The sequence below is a fragment of the Serinus canaria genome, chromosome 8, assembly GCF_022539315.1.
Source record: "Serinus canaria isolate serCan28SL12 chromosome 8, serCan2020, whole genome shotgun sequence".
NCBI classification, from domain to species: Eukaryota; Metazoa; Chordata; class Aves; order Passeriformes; family Fringillidae; genus Serinus; species Serinus canaria.
The window spans coordinates 16,777,290-16,801,784 of record NC_066322.1 but is presented as its reverse complement, the minus strand read 5'-3'; the positions used below and the strand labels follow the sequence as shown (position 1 = coordinate 16,801,784).

The window sequence follows — 24,495 nt, the reverse complement described above, 5'->3', positions numbered from 1 at the left end:
GCAATACTTTCACAATAATGAAAAATCTGCAATAAAGCAAATAATATAACACAGTATTCCAATGGATAATAGAGGGATTTCACAGTGTGACTTGCAAATTAGCAGGTTTGTTCTTTAACAGACTATGAAGTGACAAGTTCAAGAATTACAGCTTCCACAGTGTAACTGTGCATGTGTCTCTGAAGCACAACCATTTTGACTTTTTTCCAAGGTTGAGTATACTGAGGCAAAATTCACAGAGACTTCCAAAACAATGTCGGGTCCAAAGCATTTTGTATATTGCTAACTGTTGCTGTTCTAACTGAAATGCTTTTAAAACATTTCTGAGAATGTCTTGTCCACTGACACAAATAATACTGCTACTGTGGCCTACCTTTCTGCAGAACAGTATTTTTACGTTTGCAATTTTTATTTAAAAGTAAAAAAAAAAAAACGAGGAAGAAAGACATCAAAGCTTTTCTAGTGTTCCGAGAATTATGAAAATGCTAGATGGCTTTCCCCATCTCACATAAAGCAACACTGACTCTTTGCTGACCATAACATGCCAGCCTTTGGGGCAGCTTCTTGTGTGTTCAGAGTAAGGAGATGTATTAGAACGTGTTGTTTGTAGCTGAAAAGTCATAATTACAGTCGGTTTATCTAGAGCTAATGAGCAACTACTTCTTAAGTATAGATGAGAGAAAGATCTTCAACTAAAAATAAAATGAAATAACATAACAAAAATATACAATGCACTAGGTGTCTGAACATGAGCATTTCCTGCTTCTGGCATCAGTGTTCGGACAAAAAATGTTCAGACCGCCGGTTACAGATTTAGAACTGGGCATCCTTGAATTGATTTAGGCTATGCTCAAACTTGCACGTAGACATGTCATCAGAAATGCAGCAATTCTTGGAAGCTTAAGTATTTGTCTGTGTAGATCTTGCATAACTGCTTACATGGAGCAGTGATAGCAGAAGAGTGTTTTATGTATTTTATCTTCTGATGTCCATCATATGTCCATCTTAATGCCTATCTTTTATTTCATCTTAGCAACTGGGAAAAAAAGCAATGAAAATACTTTAATGTATAGATAACTCAAATTCAAATGACATAATGAGAACTAACTGTAAAACTCTTTCAGTTGTTTCTTTCCTTAGAAATATTCAGTAACAGGTTGACTTTAGCTACGTTCCCACTTTGGACAAACACCCACCACAGAATCTTAGTCATTTTGATTGTCATACAGAGAATGCAGTTTCATTCACACCCTTCATATTCTTACAGAGAACATTGTTCCTTTTGCCATTCCTCTTCATTTAATGCCCTTCTTCATGTGTCACATATGTAAGAAGAATGACATTATCACTGAATGAGTATTGAGAAACATTCTTTGAATACAAAGCCTGAGTATATTTTAATTGATACTGCAGTATTAAGTGACTCTGTTGATTCATCTTCTAAAAGATTAATTCAGCTGCAAGAGCTAATCAAACTATAGTATTCAACATTCCCAGCTTGTATGAGGATTACAATGAAACTGTAAATTAAAGGTAAAAATCTTTATGCACAGATAACTACCTCTTACCATGCAGCCAAAAAAGGGTCATAATAGCAGAACTTGCATTTATGAAGTGCTTTCTGAGTTCAGTTTAACGTTCCTAAGCAATGTTATTTGAAATTTGGTTTTGTTTTTCAGAGTCATAGGCATTGGGAAGGAATAGATAATGAAGTATCTACCCATTTCTAACTGGCTGGCCCAGCTTGGTCTTGCAGAATACTGCACACTCTTTGAACAATATGATGGTATAGAGGTGAGAATTGTCCTTTTTCGATGAAATTCTTGAGAAAATGTTAAGATCTTTAAAGCTACTAAAAAATCCCAAACAAAACGTGCCTATAAAAGTTTCCATTGTGTTACCCTAAGCACCTGCTGTTCAGTACTGGAGTTATCAACAATCTTAATTGTGTTCCTTCTTACAAACTTTTTGCTGAAGTTTGAAGAGCAAGCATATTGCATTTGTAGTCCTTTGTTGTCTTTCTTGGAGAATGATTTTGGGATTTGGGAGATGTTGGGTCTTTGAGAAAAGCAGTGGGACCCTCTGTCACTGTTGCCAAAGCTCAAAAATCATTTCTACTGACATGTAAATTCAACATTAGTACCAGCTTTTGCATTTGGGCAAACCTAGAAAGGAATAAATTAGAAGCAAGAATTATGCAACTCTCTATTTTCATGTTATTAGTTACATATGAGTTATCATTTGAGAAAGAATATTACATTCTCAGGCATGACTGAAGGTCTCCAACAGTGAGAAGATTTTTCTTTTTAAAACAGTATTAGCTAGTGATCTAAGAAATTGAGGCTTTCAGTAATTTGAGCAGTACTCAGTCAAAAGCAAATAATGTCAGGCTTTTGAAGTGGTTTTAGTTTGAAAGAAAGATTTTTAAATTACAGTTTCAGAAATAGTCGTTCACACTAGAAATTCTGTCAACTGTCTTATTATTTACACAGTAAATCAATCTCATTTTGTGTTTTGGGTCTGAATTGCAAATCTCCATAAGAAAAACACACTTTCAGTAACACAGCTTGCTAGTAACAAAATACTGTACATTCTATGTACCTGTCTTGGTCTTATTTACAGTGAAAATACAGAACAGTAAAAATATAAGGACATGTATTTTGATATATTTTCTATTTGCTCTGAAAGTTTTCATCATCGAGTGAAGTTTTGTACCCACTTATAAATCAACATCAAATTGAAATTCTGTACTGCCTTATAAATAATGTCTGGAGTTATTCAGCAGCTTATTTTGAAAGTAAAATAGTAATGAGTTTTTGGAGAGAAAGTGGATTAAAGACAGCAGTTCAGGTTTGATTACTCAAATGCATTATATGGAAATTCTTGTTCTTCAGAAGAGTATCACCACTTATGTTATCTATTATTACAGTGAATATCCTCTCCATTATACAAAACCTTCCTTTCTAAAATCATTATTACTATCAGTTCATGCTGAGATTTTTCTTTCATTAATTAATGCAACTGGAATACTACAACTTTTGGGCTTTTTTTTTTCTTTTAAAGAAAAATGCCTCTTTCCTACAATGACATACCTTATCATGACAAGGGGCCCTCATATAAAATATGAATATACTTACATTTGCTGTTCGGTAACTTATGGTACCAGAAACAGCAAACATATCTGAAAGACACTTGAATTCTCCTGTATTAATAATAATAGTATAATATTTTCATTACTCTGGTGTTTGCTACAGGACTTATTCCAACTTACAGAAGTTGATCTTAGAAAACTGGGAATTGAAAATCAAGGCCACCGATCACACCTCATTTCCAATATCCTGCTGCTTCAGGAGGTAAAACAAAAGAGAGGTAAGAGTTCTGTATTGTCTTCTAAAGACTAAGGAATGAGCTAAGCTAAGGCACCTCGAGCTTCCCTCTCCCAAAGGATGATAAACAAATACCCTGATTCAGCCTGGGTTACTGCTCTGAATGCAGATCACTGGGGGACTTTGCACAGACAATAAGAGGAATTGTTAAATGTTAGTTTAACAAAAATCAAACATTCGTATTTTGGTGTGGATTTACAAAATAATATACCCTGTGTTTATTATAAAAGTTGTCATTTAGAAAAGGCTTCACTTTTATTTTGGTTTCTATTGCTCTCAGAATCTTCATCTTAACAAAACACGGTAATGGTAACCATAGACAGAAGTCTGTGTCACAAATATCTCCCTCATTTGGAAAGATCATGTCAGAAGGTCTAAACCGAGCTAATTTGGGTGCATCCCACCTCATCCCTGCTGAGGAGAGGATGAGTGCTTGCACAGTTCTGACCCTTCTTTTCCATTAGGGACTTTGCCATGAATTAAGACTTGATCACTGCATCATTTGTTGCTTTTATCAGCTCAGTATCAAAATTAAACTCAAATTCATGAGAGTTGGAACAAGCTCTGTAAGGCATTCTAGTCTGAGTGGAAGGGTATAGTGAGAAGTTATTCAGCTATGACTTGTTGTACTGGGTATTTTGAGAATTGTTCACAAGATAATGAGATACAACTATGATGCATTCTGTCCAATAATTCTTCAGATCACTGCCAAAGGCTTTTGCAAATTTGATGTGAAGGACTTCGTTACTTGGCTAACAGTCCTGCTGCTACGTTCTCTTGGTCAAGACTTTTGGACCATGTAGAAAATAATTATTCATAAAATGTGTTTGGCTACTGAAGTTCTCAGAAGGAACTAGAACTGATTGTGTACAAGTAGGTCACTCTATTTCCTCAATGTTTTCTGACAAGTTCAGTATCAATTTAACAATTACACAACTTCTACAGCTCATAGGTTTGACTGTCTTAAGATATGGATGTAAATATGATGTTTTTGTAACTGCTACTGTGAACAGATTAGGAAATTATTGCAGTTGATGATTGCAGTGAAACTGGATGAGTTTCAATTGGTATCTGGTTTTGTGTGCATTGGGACTGTGTTTCGTAAACTTTTCAGGTACTGAAGTGTGGAATGTATTACAGTTGTCAATGTAGCACTGCTTTTCAGGGCTAGTTTACAGTTTTTCAATGTAGCACTATACTTTTCAAACTGTCATTGACAGAGTAAATTGATTTGTAGATAGTTATGCAACATTTCATTCAACTCACCAGAATGTTCCAACTCATGATTGTTCAGCTTCAGATATGTTAAGCCTACATCAAATCTTGATGTATTGCTAGTGACTTCAGTGATTATGAATTTGAGTAAAACATTTTCCTTTTAAAATGGTGTGTGTATATATTTTCTTTTCCCCTCCAGACACAGATTTTCCAAAGTCACAGCATGATGCCGTTTTGTTTTTTTTTTGGTTTTTTTTTTTTTTTTGGGTTTTTTTTTTTTTTTTTTGGGTTTTTTGGTCTTTTTTTGTTTTGTTTTGTTTTGGTTTTTTGTTTGTTTGTTTTTTGTTTTTTTGGTTTTTTTTGTTTCGGCAGTTAATTGCTAGAACTCTTTAAGCTAAATGCTAGTAAAATTAGTGCTGGTTCATATTTTTATGGGCATTTATCTTGAGCAATTCTCCATTTACTGTTGGGTTTTGGCTAATGATAATTAAATGTATAATTGAATTATGTGCTTGAAAAAAATACAGACATGGTAATCTCCAAGTTCTGTTTACACTAGGATATTTGCATCCTCAGTTTCTTTGCCTATTGTATTAAGGATTTCTGGGAAGGTTGAAAACAGATCAGTTCAGTCAGTCATACATGAGTGCAGACTGGTTTGTTTTCACAGTAGGGACTAATGGTTGTTATCTGGTCTCCAGCCTATTATGACACGGTTTTGTTTTGTGTCTATCTTTGACAGAATGCTGTGTCTAGGAGCAAAGTGCCTAATCAGTTACACTGAGATGCTTGTTTTCCAGCACTGAACTTTGATGTAGTAAGACATTAGAGAAAACATCTAAAATTTTCAATTCTAGTAAATAAATGCTAATATCCTACTAATGTACTTACTGGATCAGAGCAAAGGCTATCTTCTCTGTTTGCTGTTATTTTGAGCTCTAAACAACAACATTGTATTTGGTGCTGGTTCAACAGTTTCCAGAGAGTGCTTCAAGTGATAAGTCACTTTAATAAGTAAGCATTTTCACAGGGTTAAAAGTGACATTAAGTTTTGGGAGTATTTGTGAAAACATTTTCTGCTTTCTAAAATATCGTGATTCTGAAACTACTTTGAACAGGACATGTCTCAGGACATTTGGATTCCATTTGGATTCATCCTGTCTAACTCTAGCTATTTGGGCTGTGTTTCCACAGTAATTAATACCAAGATCTGTGCATTGACATAATGCCCAGCAACACATTAGAGCTGGATGAAACATGTGCACATGATCACATATCTGTTGAATTAGGGAGAGTACACAATACAAAGTTCACTGGCTTGATGCTTTTATGCCATCTTTATGGCAGTCAGTGATAGGGAAATGAATAGGACAACTGATTTCTGAGTGGCATTAGCTAATCAGCAGGAAAATAAATATTCAAAATTGTTACACTACTTCAGCCCAGCAGAGTAAATTTAATAGTGGATCAGTGATTTGTAATGGGGCTCTGATATTTTTGATCTGTACTAGAAAACTTAAATGCTGCTGTAGTATTGACTCTTGAGTCTGATTGAAGCTACACATTCTGGTGCTTTTGCTCTTTAAAACCTTACAGATGCAGGCAGAGTGCTTTGGGGCAGTTCTATGTAGTGTCAACCTGTCAGATTCCAACCTCATACTAAAGCACTCTGGTAACTTTGCCAACAGAGGGAGAAGAAGCTTTGAACAGTTTGATCTGCATGACAGAGGTGGCATTGCTACCTGTGTGGTCTGTTTTGCTCCTACTGAGAGACGCAAGGATTTGGAGTTTTTTGCTTTCTCTGTTTGGGAAAGTCAGTAATGTAAAAGCTGTTACAGAGTTGTTAACAAACACCTCTGACAGTACCATTTCATCTTCTGAAAGTTCCAAATTTGCTTACTGGTGCTTTCTCGCACTCTGTTTATTCTTGCCTCTACATCAGTAATGTTTGAAATGAAAAACATCTATCACAGGCAAAGAGAGGTAATTCCCCTATATCTGAGACTTTTTACAGAAACATGGAGAAACAGAAACTTGCAATAAGTCTTAGATCCCCAATAACAGTTTCACCACTGCTAAAAGCAAAGAGAGGATAACAGACCTTCTGGTAAAAAGGAATCCATAAGACCTTGTCCAGCTTCTTTCCAGTTTAAGGTATCATTTACCAAAAGTAGTCAATAAAATAAAACTGGATTTAGTGCCATTTTACCAGTGTATTTTCAACTTTTGAAACAGGTCTGTCTAATAAATGCCAGCACAAGTTGCTTCACATGATTTTCAATACCAGATTTAAAGAGGGGGAAAGAACACAGCATATTATTGCCACAGAATCTGTGTGGTTTATTTTTAATAATTTTTAAAATTTTTAATTATTTTTTGTTCAAGATGATAGTTTTCTTGTATTATATCTGACAATGAGTTGGTGTAACTCTTCAAACTCTCTTGCTGTACTACAACATTGTTTGCAGCATGATCAGCTATGGGATGTGTCTGCTTGCAAACTTTTCTGAGGCTGGGGATTGCAAGGTTTCTGAACACCAGCTCCTAACAGGTAATTCTTTGGGAGTTTCTGAAGGACCTTGTGTCTCCAAACCTAATATCAAATAGCAAGAGATCATGCTGGTAGATTTATTATGGAGATCTGGATGGGTGCTGACTAAACTAGCCTGTTTCAGCTGGCAGCCAAGGGGGACATTAGAAAGTACAGTTGCCATAGCTCATCGTTTTCAAAATAAATATTGTCAGATTCCAAGTGATGAAGCATTTTTCAATTCGTATTGTCATTTTTATCTGCCCTGATGTCTTTGACTAACTTGAAAATTAGCAGCAAATAAACTTAATTTCCTAGCCAACAGCTATGATCATTATTTTTGATGTGGCATCTGTGGGAGTCAAGGCTTGAGTGTAGTATTTTGTTTATTTGGGTCCTTTTTTATTCTAAGACAAGTCTATAGCAGCAACTTACGTTGACTTTTGTTTATCAGGGCATCTGCATGAACAGCTGTGTGAGCAATCCACACATGCCATGTCCTCATCATGTGTAGTTACTTCTGCATTTTATCACTGCAGCTGCAGAACAGTGCTTTTGGAGTAAATGGATTTTCTCCTGGCTATTTGAGGAAGACTGACATTTAAGGACAAATTTAAATTTTCCAATTAATCCACATCTTGTGTCCCATTGTTTCCTTTGTTTCTGTAAGCCAAGCACATTTGAAAACAGTCTCAAGAACTGGCAAGTACTCTTATGCCAACTCTAGGCATAATTAAAGCATGCAAGCTATAGCAGCACAGGTCTTGGGACCTGTGTCCCAGTTGTGTTCCTCCTCACTTATCTGTTCAGTTAGCTGTTTTTTTGGGTGTCTTTGCAGGTGAAAGTATGCACCTGTACATACTCCCCTCTCCTTCAGAAAGCAAAAGTCAAGGGTGGCCATAGAAGGCCCCAGCAATGTGTGATGTGTGGCCAGCAATGGCCAGCACACTGCTGCTTTCTCAGCCTCCCTCAGGTTGGTGTCACCAAGGACAATGCTCCAGTGCTCTGTCTGTGGCAAGGTGATCTCTTATAGATAAACAGATGGCTCAGGGGTATGGCAGGTTAAAATGGAATGCTGGGGAGGGCTTGAGAGAGGTGCTGTGCTCCTTTCAGGACATTGATGCTTCCTGACTTCATCCCACAGCTCAATGAACTCATTTCCAAAGTAGATAGAAAGGAAGCAGGTGGGTCAGAAAACAACAAAAGCTTTGCAATGAGGAATTTAATCTAGTTTAATATGGAGTAACTCCCAACCAGTGGAGCTATTGTAGGCAGTCCTCTGAATTTTTCTTTCTTGCATCCTGTAGGCAAATTCTCTTTAACAGCTTTGCATCAAGTATGTGCAAGGATGGGTTGTGTAAATTGTAAACGTGAAGACAAAGAGCAATTTTCAATTTCACCTGAAGACAAAATAAAACTTTAGGAAAAGAATGTAATGACTCATGCAAGTAAGAGTAATCACAGCTTAGGCAGGGCTGCCCAGCTACAATCCCATTACTTAGCACATAGTCACGCTCCTAAGGAAGTTACTGCCCCTTTTCTGGTTCTTAGTCATAAAAAAAATTACAAGCATGACACTACTTCCTATGTAACTACAGTGCCTAAAAATTTCCTGAGTGATTAGAATCAGTCAGTAGGGACCATGTAATGTGCTAACAGAACAGAGCTTTTGGCGTGGTTTGAAATGTCTTTCACCTGAACTGTGGAACGTGTGGTTTAGAAGCAAGACATTTTCCTTTAATCAATGAGGAAAATAATTGCACTTCTGTAGCATCTTCCACTTGATAAGCTGATAGAAGAAGACTATACAGTCTTCCCTGTGAAAAATAACTACCACTGTGATGTATGTTACAAAAATGTTAGTGTATGTCATACAGGAAGTAGGTGGGTCAGAATACTAGAACTGAGTGTGGAATCCACATATCTCAATTCCTCTTTCTGTATTCTCACCCTAATGCCGTTTTTCTTGCACTGGACATTCTGGTGAGGCATTTTGGTGTCCAACATGAGATCACAGCCTGGTGTTCTTCAGTTCCAAATTTTCCATTGATTGGGAAAAACAATTGACAAAAGAACAGAGTGAGGTTTTGGTGTGCAGTTAAGCCTTGTTTTATGTGAAATTAGTTTGAATTTAGATCTTAACTTCAAGGGTCTGTTCAGTGTCAATAGGATGCTGTAGTTTTTTGTAATTTGTGGAGAGAAAAATATAGAAGTCTGTCTGTCAGTATGCCACAAGTGGTGACTTATGTTCCTGCACCAGTGAATGGATCTTTTTGAAAGCTCTTGTGTTTCACATTTACCTCAACTTTTCTATTTTGGAAGATGTTGTAAAAAGTGTGTGGCAACACCAACACTGATAATGCTTCTCCACTGCTCATGCCTGCCTTAAGGAGCTGGTGTTGCTATGGGAAGGGGAACACCAGTCAGAAATGCTACTGAGCCTCCTTTACCTTAGTGTACTTGATAAATTTAATTTTCTAATCTTCTGTCTCTGTCCCTTACAGAATATTGGAGCAGTACTCTCTGCCGTTATTTTCCTTTCTCTTATTTTACACTAAGCTTCATTTTATTTGAGCTTTCTTATGCAAACTTTCTCCTCATATCTATGAAAATTCCTAGGCTTTCCCAAGAATTTTCATCTTCCAACACCTACTTCAGCAACTTACGTGATGGCTAAAGAATCCTGTCTTGATCAGCTAAATGTTTCTTAAACTCTGGCTACACTTCAAATGATGGTCCACTGTCTTTTCTAGTTTGAATCGCTTCATTAAAAAAAAAAAAAAATCAGTTGCTGTGAGATATTTCAGCTAGCTGAGATTGCAAAATTCAGTTTAATGGACAATGCATAAAATGCCAACCTATAGAGAGGTAGATGTCCTAATTCTACCCAGTACCCAGAGATGTCACTGTGGTATGACATCATGTGGAATTTTAATCCTGCTGCTGTCACTACTGGGCATTTAACACCAAAACGAACACCAAAATTTCATTTATTTTTGATTATTGGCTTGGTAATATGCAGAGGTCCTGGAACATAAATAATCTGACCCTTAATTGCATTTATCATTTAGATATCTTAGGACCACAACTTCAGCAACATTATGTAGTCAGACAGATACATCAGAAGCAATTTATTAAAGCTAGTCCTGGTAAAAATGGAGAAAGAGAATGACAGGATTGAACAGTAGAGGGAAATGAATAAAGTGCATGAAGAGGATCTCCCAAAACAGAACCACCATACAACCAGTAGGGATCAAATGTTTAATGTCAAAATCAATTAAATATTTGGTTAGGCGGAAAAGCATTTGCCTCTGGAAAGCTAATGCGAATAGGCTAACAGTGAATAGGTTTGAAAATTAAATCCTCTGACTTCTGATACACTGGAAATTGAAATGGAAAGAACTGGAACAACTGTGGTACAACCAGAGAAATGTTGACTAAGCAGCCTGAAGGACTGAGCCAATGGGAAAGAGACAAATACTGTGTTAAACTGATCGACACAGTGCTTTAAAAGTCACCGGAGTGTGCCTTGATTTGTACTAAAGCAAAAGCATTGCCTGTGGCTGAGGCAATGGTACAGCTGAAGGTGCTTGAGATAATTAGTTGAAAATGAAGCTTGTATCTATAATTACTTCATTGTTTAGAAGGTATACTTTACAAAGGGAGATAGGTGACCATCTGTTCTGGCAGTAGCTCCAGAATCTGTACGGCTATTGGACCCTTTGTTGTAGGAGATTCGTTTCATCCCACCAACCTGTTGCACAAACAACTTCACGCGGCTTGGTAGGACGAGGGGGGCGCCTACCAACGCAACTGTGTCAAGTACGTAATAGGCTCTGAATCGTCCGTGAACCGGGTGCGTTTAGCGAACTGATAATTTTTGCTGTAGTGCTAATTTGAGAGACGAAGTTATGGAGGGCAAGTTGTTAAATCATGGAAAAGGGCATCGGGAGGTCACGGCCTGAGCGAGCTGGTGCGCCGGGGGCTCGGCGAGACTCAGCACGAGCGGCCCGGAGGGTGTGGCCGGAGCCGTACAGCGGCGCCCGGGGCTGCGCGGCGCCCGGGGCTGCCGGAGCCGCCTCCCGCCGCAGGTGAGGACCGCCCGCCAGGGGCTCGTGTGGCGGGCGAGGCACGGAACCGGGGCCGGGCTGTCGCGGGCCGGGCAGCGAGCGATAAGGCGCTCGGGGCAGGCTCCGGTTGAGTCACCCTCAAGTAATCGCGAACTGCGCTTCTTTGGGGCGGGCTGGTGCTGGCTAGCGCCGGCTCCTGCCGCGGCACGGCCAGACCTTGGGCTCTCCCGGAACGTCCCGGCTCGTTTTTGGCAGCTCCGCACCGCTGCTGCGGGTCCGGCCTCCGGCAGCCCCTCACGGCTGCCCGCTCCGGTCCCGCGGCCCCCAGGGAGAGGCCCGGGCGGGACTCGCTGCCGGGAGGTCGCTTGGCCGGGACAGACGCTCCTGCCGATCCGCAGAAAGCCTGGAGAGAAGCAGCCGTGATCAGACCCGGTAACTGCGGGGGCAGCGTTGACCTGTCGGGCGGAGGATGCAGAGCTGGTTTTGTGTGTGGGTGTGTGCGGGTGTCCCCGCACTGCTGTCGGGGCAGGGGGCGCGGGAGCAGGGCAGGGCTGCCCGGGCTGGCCTGCGGCTGCTAGAAATGCCATAGCTGTGACAGTGACTCCCGGGACGTGGGATCCAAGTGCTTAGGTTTTGTGGGAATTGATCCCATGGAAAGCTGTTAAATACGTATAAAACAATGGTCTGTACTCGGGATAGTTCTCTGAGTAGAAAGAAAAGAAACGCTGTGTCCGGTTTTTTCCTCCTGTCTTTTGAAGAGGAGAGGGTGCAAAAGCCCTTCTTTCCGTCTGAATTTGTGATTTCTGAAAGGCAGTGTTAGTTTGAAATAGTAATGCTGAAAAGGTTTTTCATTTAAAGTGGGTTGTTCTTTTTCTTTTTTTCTTTTTTCTTTTTTTCTTTTTTTTCTTTTTTTCTTTTTTTCTTTTTTTTCTTTTTTCTTTTTTCTTTTTTTTTTTTTTTTTCTTTTTTTTTTTTTTTTTTTTTCTTTTTTTTTTTTTTTTTTTTTGTGGGAACAGAGGAGCAGTCAAAATAAATTGCTTCCTTTACCAGAGAAGGAACAAAAGGTTGTATTTTTGAAGCATTGGCTAAAAAACCCTTAGATTTGACTGTAACCTTGGTAAAGTTCTCTGTTTCTGCCAGCAGAATGGGGAGAGAAGGTTTATTTCAAGTCAAGGTTTCATATTGTTCAGAATTACTGAGCTAACTGATTGGGCACTTGCATTTCAGAGATAATTTCATGGCCACATGAAGAAAGCTGTACTTATTATCGAATCATCCTCAATGATCACTTTTTCTGGGCATTTTTTATAAAGGCATTCTACATGTGAAAATTCACAAAGAAAAGTATAGGGTTTATCTGTTTCTCTCATCTTGAAAAAAAAGACATTTCAAAAATAGTTTATCCTGGGCTGTGTGTTTGCTGTTGCACGAGAATAATAGTTAAAAATAACATTTTAAATATACAGCTCAAGGATTTATGGGGGGAGGATGGAAATTGTGTGTCATATATAAAGAGAGAGAAGGAAAGCATGAACATTATGATAGCACTTCAAGACCCTTTGGAAGCAGTGACCTGACTAATCTTGTGGGGATGTTTGATGTTTGACAGACTCATGTTTTTTTCTGATAGTAGCTTAAAGCCTTTGAACTACTGCATGTGCTTTCTCAGTCTATGTCTCTGTATCATAACAGGCTGTAGGTTCTTGAACCTTAGTATTTTTCTCAAAGTCTTGTGACATGTTTGCTAGAGAAGCTAGTGCAGCAGTTTCTCTTTTTCATTACAAAAGCAGAAAATACAGGTTGCAGAGAACTGCTTCTAAGCCATTTTGGGGAGCAGAAATATTTTCTTTTTTGTTACAATCATGAAGAAGGCTACACTGATTCTAGGGAGACAACTTGAAATCCACCTTGAATTTATAATGGCTACACTTTTGATTGTATTTATTCCTATGCTTTGTTAACTCTAGGGGCTTTTAAGTAATGCTTTTCCTTTTCCCCTTATTTTCTTATTACACACACCAAAAAAAAAAAATCTGGGGAAATTGATCTGCCTTTTTGTCTCGGTCTTGACTTTCTTCACTTCCTTTTTTTTTTTTCTGTGCACATCTGCATAGTGCATGCAAATATTCCAAGTAACTTAACAGGGAGAAGAGTGTAATGGATCTTCCACTTGTTGAAATTTATTGTTGCTTATTTCAAGGGAGGGATAGGAAATGGGTGGGAAGAATTTTTGAGAAGATTTGATGTGGCAAAAGTACATGGAGTTTTCACAAAAGGTGACTCCATCTTTTAAATACCTTAGAACACACAGCTGAATATCTTAAACCATGTTCAGGCCCTCTTAGCTTCATAGCATATATAATGGTAAAGATTGGTGATATGATAATACCAGGTATAAACTCCAGTGATTTTGATCTATGGAAGAGAATCACCCAAATGCCAGGTCAATGACACTGTGAGAAAAATGTATGTCTTTTAATGTCCAAAACTGTTTTAGATCTAACTCTGAGTTTTGAAATAGCTTGAGAGTTTGATTTGTAATTCTGAAATTGTTTTTCTGCTTCCTTTTATGAGGTTTCCACTAGCATGAGTATGTACAGCCTTGGAATGTTTATTATGCCATTCATGCATCTCTGAGGCTGAACTGAAGATTTCCCTTTCCTTCATTTCTTTTCCTGACATATACAGAAACAAAAAAGTAGAAGCCATTAATTGTATTATGTTGTGCTATGGAAGAGGCACTTAATGCTATACCTGTGTCATTTTGAATGAACCATCAGAACACTTCCTCAGACTGTGTGAACATCAGAAAGATTTCATGAGGGCAGGCTGACCCAGAAAATTTGGATTTGCATCCCAAAGATGGCACAAGCAAAAGGATATTTAGTGTGTTGTTTTAGGGAACTGAAAGTTATTTGTTTCATTGTTTTGAGCAATGATGTGAAGAAACCAAATCCCAGCTGTTTGGACTTGCCCACCAGATATGTATTTTATGTCCAGTCTCCTATTGTTATCCTAAATGCCATGTTGATTTGAGAGGCCTTTAATTTGTGTTTGCTCGCCCTCATTTATAACAAAAAACTAGAACCTGTCAGAAGTTACCTGGAAACCTTTTATGCTTTCAACTTCTCTGAATTCACAATGTGACTCCTAACAATTCTGTTCCCATATATTCTTCCAGATAACAAACTGAAGAAAGAGAAGTGCCACTCTACATAGAAATACAAATTCATTTGCCATTTTTAACATTATGTTGGCACAAGTCCATCTTGTTTGCACCTAGTTAGGGGAAATTTGCTTGACTGCCAGAGTGTTGTGTTTTGTTAGTTGATGCATTTTGACAGACAGGAATGTGTACAATTAAATTTCAGTTCCTTTTGAGCCATTGTTCTGGTACAATTTCTACCAATTCTGTTGTTGATTGCATAATGGCCAATGTTTAAGGCGCACTGTCTCTTAGGGAGTAAAATTTTCAGGGTTTCTGTATCTGGTGAAGTCAAACATTCTTTGAATCATATACTAAAGTATTTGAGACATTCCAGAGTCTTCAGCTGAAGAGGCTTCCAGTTTTCAGTGTTTATCTTCAGTACACGAAAACTGGATGGATGCTTTGGCAGGATTTTTGCTGCCAAGCTGATTGTTGTAGTTCTCTGTTAATATTTATGAAGAATATATAGTACAGCAGCACATGGGCAAGCAGATAAATGTGTGGCGGAAGCTAGCAGACCTGTTGTTCTCAGTTTTGTTTGGGATTTTTTGTTTGAGTTGGGTTTTTAATTTGTTTGGATTTTGTTTTATGAGGTTTTTTGTTTGTTTGGGATTTTTGAGGGGTTTTTAAAGAGGTTTTGTAGGGAGGATTGTTAGAAATATTATCAAAGCTGCACACATACTTGTGGCTACATGCATTGCAAGTTCTTGAATGTAGGTATTTTTGAACTAACTGTGGAACTCTACCTTGATTCCTCAAAACAGTACTCAGGTATGAATTTGAGGATTAGGTATTGAATTTGTAAGTCATGTGAGTACTACTGAAAAGAATAACTATTGGGTCAACTCTGGGAGTTTGGTTTTGATTCTTAAGGGCTTCTTAGGAGTAGGGGTGGAATAGAAAATGCTGTATGTCAGGGGGCTGTTAATTTGTTGAAAACTCTCAGACTGTTGGATTGAAAACCTACTGGGTTGCTGTAAGAATTACCTTGTGATTGGGTTAGGAGAGTGAATTCTCAGCTTTCTTTGTGGATCCTCAAACATGAAGTGGTTGACAGTTTCATGCCACAGTAAGCCTATTGTGGACTCATTAAACCAAAGCTTTCTATGCTTACGTTAATTACAGCTTGGGTTTGACTCCTGCTTGCAGGTAATGTGTTCCATTTCACCATAGCCATAGAAACCTTGCAGGAAGGGCTGAGGAAAACACTCCCACTGGATAACCTGAACTAAACCAGTTGGAATTCTGAGGTTTGGGGTGGTTTTTATATAAACCAGTATGAAAGTACAATAATTAAATACAGACTCTTAGCAGGCCCTGAAAGGAGAGCAACAAGGTTTGTGCAATATGAGCCAGCTAGATTCCAGTTTTTCAGACTCCATAATGGGGTTTCCTGCTTTTCTACAATGAATACACAAAGTTGAGTTTCAAATGATTGTGTGAATTATAAGAAGCCTTTTTTCCCCCCAATTGTTGGAGGAAATTTATATCATTCTGTTCTAATAATGAAGCTGAATTTACAAGAAACAAGCTCAGTCAGTTTGCTTTAGCTAGAGAAGGTTTGTAGTAAGCATTTGCATTTTAGATCTTCATATCTTTGGGCCAGTTCTTTTGCTTAGAACAGTTGTAATGCAAAACTAACTTTACAGCAATTATTGTGAAAATCGTTATGTGATATTTTTAGTACTTGCTAAAACTAGCAGAAACTGTGTCCTTCAACCACATCATAATACAGAGATGATTTAGTATTTCACATCACATCAGTGTGATAATTTATGGCAGAATTTTTGTGAGAATGTGTTTTGGTTTCTTTAGGATTTTGTATTTTATTTGGATGACAAAAAATGTAGGTTCTTTGCTGACACCTCAAATCTTTTCTACTCTTTTCATCAAGAGATGTGACCAGAGTCAAACTGATTCTCCCTAGGCAGAAGGGAGAATCAGAGAATATTTCCAGAGACTTTTCTACTATAGTGCATAGTACCTGTGTTCTGACAGAGATGTGCCAAATTGAAGAGTAAAAATAAAATTAATTACTAAGTATTTATTGTAGGACTTTCAATACAGGAGACTTGGGAAAGTTATTTGTTGTTGAAATGTGAAAACCTTGTCCAGGTAGTGAATCTCTGCAGTGCAAGTGACAGAAAAAGAATTTTTACATACTTTGATAGCAGCTTTAGCATAACTGTAAAAGTAAGCCTGTTACTATACCCCTGAGTAGAAGTAACAGTAGCTTCAGTGTATAAATGTTTTGATGGTAGCTGTGATGCTAAGGCTGGAGGGGGAGGACTATACAGGTGCCTGTTTTCCTTGCAACACCTGTACATTCCCCAAAACAGGAGGGGTTCTTGTGCAGCTGTGAGCAGCTGACTTCCAGGCTGTTGGGCCTTCAGGGTGCTCATCTTATTTTTCAGTGTGGAACTTGACCGAGGTCAGAATAGATTCCTCCTGTCCATAGCTGTTACTTTCAGAAGCACTTCTGCTTTCTGAGGTCGTATCGATCTCTGCAGCATCTGTGGCTGTTCCAGTTTCCATGGGAAGCACCTGGCTGACTAACACCTAGGTTAAATAATACAGGGCTGGTTGCCCTTCAGCTCTGGTGGTATGTTCCATACAGTGGCTTTTGCAGGCTAATACAACCACATAGGATAAGGCAGCAGTCTGTCTTCTGCAATACAACGCTATAAACTGAGAACAGGACAGCATTTTTTGAGGAACAGAACTGTAATTTGTTAATGAGCCTGAAGTGTTTGTCTCACAAAGCTTTTTGCTCACGCTGACAGAAAAACCTCTACTGTATGGCAAGCTGCAATTGATTGTACCAGAGACTGACAGCTATGCAAATCTCTGTGTCAACAGCCATTTGAGCCAGCAGGCTGGGCATGCTGAAGAAGAGAATTCCAGTAATCTGCTCCTGCCCTTATCTCTTGGGTAGAGCCGTTTAGTTTACAGCCTGTTAGAAATATGTGACCAGTTATCTGCTAGATTTATTACTTGAGCAAGACTCCTTAGCAACAGGTTTTTCCTCACAGTGTGCCAACTACTGGGTTAAAAAACATATTTTTCCAAACCAAGCTGTAGTGTCTTTTATTCTTTGACAAATATTCTTAAAACTTTGCTTGTTGTCAGTAATTCAAGTTGATGTCTGAGTCTACAGAGGATGTGAAAAGGCAAAAGAGAGGAACTCAGTGGATAAAAATGGGGAATTGTTCACGGCCTGCTCTTGCATATTTGTCCAGACTGGTTGTTTTTGGTTGTGACTTTTAACATGTATAAAGTTACATACATGTGTGCTTGATGTGCATTGGCAGCAGCATGACTGGGTCTTGAGGTATCTGACTGCCTCAATGCAAAGCAAAAGTTCAGTTTCAGATACCTTTGTTAGTCATGCTACTTAACTACCTTTAAGTAAGGGCTTTGATGATTGATACACAGTAAGAAATCTTGGTTTTGTTTTTCCAGAACCAAAAATGATAGCTGCAGGAAAATTTTCAAGTCTTCCCAGAAACGGCCCAGTGAACCACCAGTTCTCATTAGCTTCTTCCATGGATCTTTTGACCACAAAACCTTCACCAGCTGAGCATCGCTCAAACTCCTTCCAAGGCATCTCCATCCATGGCACTCTGCCCAGGAAGAAGAGGGGAACAGTTCCCTCTAGGTCTTGTGATATGTTCAGCCACGTGGGAACGTTGCCTTACACCCGAGCATGGCAGCAGCCACCTTTTGTACAGGACGTTATAGAAGAGTACCCTCCAGAAAATGGAAAGAGCAGCGACCTCCGTGCCAGGTATGTTGTAAAACCTGTATTTACATATGTTAGTTGCATAGGAATTATTGCATATTCAGCTAGGCCTCTAAAGGCCCAATCATAGATACAGCTGTTAACTATAACTAAGGTTTTCTCCCTAGTATTCAATTTCAGTCTCGATGGAAGACCTAAATAATTTTTAATGATTGTGTCTTGCCTTTGTATGTTGAAAAGGTATAATATTGTGTGTACTATTCCCATGCAGGAAATCTTTAAAGTTTTTGAATTGTTTTGATATTACCCTTTGCACTGTAACAGAGCAGTTTTAAACAAGAAGTCATAACTGTTCAAACTTGGTTTTGATTTGTATTCAATGTGATATGGATGGAGGGCTGAGGAAAAGGAGAGTGGTGTTCCATCTGCCTCAAATCTCAATCAAGTTACATGTAGGCCTTCCTCAGGAAAACTTAGTGGAACCCAATGAACACTGAGCTAATGACAAATTATCCCTGTTAATTATTTCTGCCTGACTTTGTGGTTCACATATGCAAAGCTCTTGAGAAAGATCCATCCTCTTTTAGCTATCCTTTCTTTTGGAAACCTATTATCATCATTGATATTTCATTGTTACAAAAAGTAATTAATTTTGTTAATGTCCTTTTATTTTGTTTTGATATTGAGTTCTATAAAATGGGAAAAAATTCAGTGTCATGCAATGGATCAGTTAAATACATAGAAATGAGAGAATGTTTGGTTGCTTAGCTGATGGAGTTAAAGGCTGAGAAAAGATACCCAAATTATAAGTTCTGAATTAGGATTTACAGCCTTGCTGTGTTCATCACTACAGTTTTTCATTTTTCAAGTCTTGTGAGTGAAGAAGATTTCTAATTAGGTAAGGTTGTTTTGTGTCAAACAGGTTCTAAGGTTGTTTTGTGGGGAGAGAATACAAGTGGTGTGATGGGTTCAACATTGTGTTGTCAGTGAGTCAGGCTAATAAAGATGTGATCTTCACAATCAGTTAAAAGACAGTGAAGAAGAGAAAAGATGCTCCTTTCTCAGTACTGGTAATTCCTCTATTGCCTGCAAATAGCCTGTGTTCCTGTTGAAATAAACAGGGTTTGTGACAAAATTAAGTGAAATTCAGTTTAATAACAGCTCCAGTGTGAAATTGTAAATTGTTAAGAGGTCAGAAATAGGATCTGGATTTGCACAGAGTTGATGCTGTTGATGGCCGTGATGCTTTGAAATAATTTAATGTCAATTTTAGGATGGACAGTTTAACAGAGCAATAAAATCAAAGCTAGACACAATATCTTAGAAATAAGTTTATTGATTTTTTGTGCAGTTTGTAGAGTTACATGTCTTTTTTTAAAGCCCGTAATATTTCAAAAGCCTTAGTGTCAACTTAAAAATTTAGTATTTGAAAGAAAGAAAAATGAGTTAATCTTGCCTTTGCCCTGTATGTGTACTGTAGGACTCTTTAGAATAGAACTTTGGATATTTTGGGAGAAACTGTGTGGCCACACATTTGCATTTAATCACTATCTTCCCTCTGCTGAGCCTACCCCTAGGAAGTGTTGAAGCACACCATCTGCCAGAAATGATTCCTCTAGGTTTTCATTAACTAAGTTGACATTAATTTACGCTGGCAGTTTCACATTATACAGGACGGTTGTGAGTGTGTGCTGGTTTAATTTCTCTTTACTAGCTCTCTTGCAGTAGCCATTTCATTTGCTTGGACTTGTAGAAGCAATTTTTTGTTCAAATTCCATTCTTTGTCTATACAGACATTTAAAAAAATGGAGTCACTGATAAACAGTAGGGTTGTATTGTTCAAACTGGCTTGGAATCAAAATACTTTGTGCATTTCTCTAAATAATGTATAATGCCCTGGATGCTTTGTTTTATCGCTTTCATGAGAGGGTCTGACCTACCAACTGGTGAGAATTCAATTTTTTTCCCTGTTTTTGAAGCTTTAGTTTTAACTGTGTATGAATTTGATGTGTTGAGATGTAACTACAGAGCTATAATTTTAATCATTTCTTCTTTGCTTCTGTTTTAATTTTCTTTTCTTAAGTCCAGTAAATTCCTGGCTATGCTGTAAGTCCTGATTGTGATTTTACTTTACAACACTACTGTTTTTATTGATGTGGCTACCAATAATTCATTTTTGTAGGTAGACAAGGCATAGCAGCTTTTTTTTACACTGCCAAGATATCAAGCCTGAATTGTCCATATCTGTTTTTTTTTACATGATTCAAGCATGTTAAAAAAGAAAATTAAATCTGGCAGGTGTGAGGAGCCATGGAAGAAAATATTTTTATTAGCTTGATTCTTTCACTAAGGAAATGGACAGACCAGTAGCTCTTAATGTCTTCCAATGCTCATTGAACCTTATTGCAAAAGATCAAAATGTGATAAATAGCCTGTAAACTAAAGTGCATTTTATAGACTGACCCTAATTATCTACACATAGGTGCAAAGAATACACTTATTTTCTGTAGTTCTGAAAGTATGGTAAGTGTGTGTGACTGCATATTTAGCTCAACTTCTGTCTCTTATTTTTGAGTACTGGTCAGCAGACTTTTTTTCCTCTTGTTTTTCTACGTCAGCTGTTTGAGATGAAGTGCTCTCATCTAGCAGTGGACTTTGTACTGCTCTAGCAGAGAGTAGAGCAGATTAGTTTATCTGGTTGTTTGGGGTGTTCTGTTCTCTTCTGAATTTCTGATCTTCAAGGCTCTGCATGTTTGGCTGGATGATCCTCACGTACTTGTCTCATCTAACTCTCAAGGAAAAAATAAAAATATGTTCAATTTTAACCTTGACTAATACCACTGACATTAACAGGGTAACTTCATCAGCATAAAGCTAAGCAGGGTCACTGTTCTCTGTAGTGCTTGTCCTTGGAGGGCAGAACATTTGGAAGTTGGCAAGGTGTTAGTCTTGTAGTATAAAGCTATGAATGACTGAATTCTGTATTCCCAAAACTCTTCCTGTTCTCTTAGTGGTATTACCATAATAGATCAGGCCTGCTGAAGTCCTTGAACTGACAGTTGAATTATAAAGGAAAAGAGTTGGCAAGGCTGTGCTTGGTGAGGAGAACACAATTCAGGAATTTGCTTTATCCTTGTCAGAATTTGCAGCCCATTTTGCTTCCCCAGATGCTGCAAAATCTGCATTTCTTTGGATTTGGAGAATGGGGTGGATAAGGTATTTGGACAGCATTTATTTTTTTCTAACTAGTGATTTTGAAAACATGATTTGTTGGATAATTTTAAGTTGTGCTACTTTCTTATATTAATACTGTATGTACACTTGAATGATTCGGTGCACTTTGAAAATGAAAAATCATTTTTATCAATGTTTTAATATATCAAGTAAAATAAGTATTTTTCCTGTGGGGAGTAAAGTGAGTAATACTGGGGGTTTTTGTGTTTATAAAGTGCAATGTGTTCCTCAAGTATGAAAATATTTGCAAGATTACTAGGAAGAAGACCAGTATGTTGGTTCCCTTTTAAATTTTAGGGTAAGATGGGGAGCAATTTTTATAAATGCACAGAATTTTGAAAGTAAAAATAGTTACAGTTTTGGTGTAGTGCCTGAAACTACTTCTTAGTATGAGTTTTGGTTTTAATAAAACCTGAACCAAAATGTTTGTATGTGGTTGTGTTTCTTTAATAAGAGTAACACAAGTGTGTTGAATTTGAGGCTAGTGAATATCTCATTGACTTCTTCCATGCACAGGTTCTTCAAATGGAAGAATTCCTTAGATGTTGCCAATACTTCATGCTTTTTGGCACAGATTTTCCCACTCTTTCTCTAGTTGTGTCCTGTTCACATGAGCACCTGCAGATCTCTGCTGTCTCAGAGGTGGAGCAGAGCCACCCACTAAAGCTGGGAGATGTTTGTGGTAGAAGGAATGCTGTGTCGGATAAGCAGAGAATAGCTAATGTTATCTGCTTACCTTCAGTATCAAATCTTCTTATCCATTAACTCTGGGGGTTTTGGCTTGTCTGCCTTTTCTTTTTAGCCCTTCTGTCCATTGTTGGGTTAAGAGAAGTTCTGCTTCACCCCTTTGTTCCCATTTGATGCTCCCATCCTCTTTCTTTGCTTGGTGGCCATAGACCTGCAGAACGAAAGCTTCACTTGTAGATTTTTATGGGGATTTTGGAAATCTGCCTTTGTGTGATCTTAGAGAGGGAAATTAGGAAAACAGGATGGAATGTTTCAAAAAGAGAAACCAACTCTCCATCATTAAAGATGAATTAAACCACAGCCCTTCAGCTTCTGAGCAAAGGAACTAAAGTTCCTTATGGGATGAGCACAGTTGTATCATCACTTGAAATTAATTGTGGGATCATGACCTTATTGTTAATGAACAACTTACCAGGTAAACTTGATCCTAAATCCCTCAAAGCCCCTATCAAAATTGGTCAGTGTTGTTTTTCAAAAACTTCCTGAAAACTTTTGGACACTATGTGTAGTGGAAAGTTTCTTGAATTACTCCTTCTGTCACATCCAAAGTTCCTTCCCTGGCTCTCCTGTTTTCTGGTCTCTGTTGTAAGTGTTATGGAGTGCCCTATTTAGTTGTACCAAGTGCTATATTGGTTCCTCATCCTGCCTCCTGTTCATATGTGAGCATTTGGTTTAATTTCTGTCTCTTTTGTGCTCTATATAGTACTTAAATGTTAGATAGGGGAGCATATTCTAATGTTTACTTGCCATATCCAATGCAGAAAGGCATCTGATGTGATGAGCTTTTTTAAGTGGGCTAAGGGAATAGACAGGGAGGACAATTCTTCCTCCCACTACTGTCTCCTTCAGTGCTAAAGCCTTGTATTAGCATTTCTGTGCTTCAGTCCAGATACACATTCCTGAAAGATGTGTTAGCCAGGTGGAAAACCATACTTTGTGAAAAAAGTGTACCTAGAATGAGATGCATTTCAGGTTAGTTAATGGAGACTGATTCTACTGAACATTTGTCAGTGGTTTGGGGTTTTTTTTTGAATATGCATATTCATTTTGTAAGGTTATATTGATTTTGAACACTTAAAATTTTGTGGCACTGGATTCAGGATAACTGTACAGCAACTGAAACACTCACTGTAAAGAATTGCCAGCTGAAGATATAAGTCAACAGGTAACAGCACATACATAAACCAGTTTGTAGTTACAGTGTCTGGTTTGGATAAGCAATAGTCTTGCTGCCCAACCATTACTTTCATATAATAGGTCTTGGGGTAAAAGATTTAAGAAGGGCTTTGAAGGACAGAGATTTGGCTTTGGTGGGACTAAATGTTAAGGAAAATAGAGGAAAAAGAATGGAGGTGCTGAGCTTTTGAACAGATTGTAGAGACTGGTACTGTGTGTGGTACAGAAACAGAAAATCTTCTGGAAAAGACAAAAAATTGTCTAGATTTTTCTGCTGCAATAGGTAAACTAGAGCAAGTTTGAGGGATGCAGATTGAAGTGGCAAAAGTAAATTGCTGAAACATTATCTCTGCTGGGGCATTCTGAACAAGTAGGACTGATACTTTATTTAATTCAAGGAAAGTAAGTACATTGCATCTCTTCTGGAGTTTTAATTACTGGAGTCCCTGCTGTTCTTGTGTGAGCTGCAGGTCATCACACAGTTTGTCTTAGCCGTTTGCACTTGTTTCCACTGGTGCTGGAATGAGTCATGTCCTTGGTGCTGTGCAGCTGTAGGCAGAAGGGCGGAATGCCCTCAGGAATGCAGCAGAAGTGCGTGCGTGAAGCAGAAGCTGCTGGGGGATAAAATCAGTGGATCTTTTGCTCTAGTTTGCAATACAAATAAAATCAGTCTGTGCTGCATACACTGAAACACACCATATCCAGCATGCTCTGACTTGCACCTTCATACTTAAGCAGTGTGTATTTCAAAAATGTACAGAGATGGAGAGATTTCAAAGACATGAACTGAAGAAGGCATGTGATTCATCTGGTCATTTTACAGCAATTCTGTCTGTGTTAGCAGCTGTGCAGTGGCTTGGTACATTTTCAGTGTCTCAGGCCGCTTTTGAGCCTCCATTGTCTTTACTCAGATTTGGCATTGGCACCACTGGTGTTGGAACTATTGAGAAGATAGTTCTCATGATTTCTCTTTCAATGGGGTAGAAAGGAGATGCTTTTGAAAATGTCCCCAGGAAAAGTCACTTTAAAATAAATGGACCAATATATTTTCATATATCAGATACTGGCAATGCGTCCCAATGTTCTTCCCACAGGTACAGTTATAAAAGTGTGAAGTAGCACAAAGCTGACTCAGGGCCAGTCAGCAGTTTCTACCACTGTAAGAATATTTATACGGGAGTTGA

General features: G+C 38.2%; 1 protein-coding gene across 2 annotated transcripts in view; it reads left to right on the top strand.

Moving 5' to 3' along the window:
- Positions 1–1,679: 1,679 nt before the first annotated feature.
- BCAR3 (BCAR3 adaptor protein, NSP family member) overlaps positions 1,680–24,495 on the top strand; it is a 62,430-nt gene continuing 39,614 nt past the window's right edge. Inside the window, exons 1-3 of one of the 2 annotated variants that reach the window (XM_018912210.3) lie at positions 1,680–1,794; positions 3,255–3,369; positions 17,875–18,199. In XM_018912210.3, coding sequence (XP_018767755.3) covers positions 1,708–1,794; positions 3,255–3,369; positions 17,875–18,199 — 527 coding nt within the window. In that variant the 5' untranslated portion in view covers positions 1,680–1,707. Of the gene's footprint in view, positions 1,795–3,254; positions 3,370–11,557; positions 11,637–17,874; positions 18,200–24,495 lie in introns of those variants that run through there. The other variant, XM_018912212.3, reaches the window with a different exon arrangement.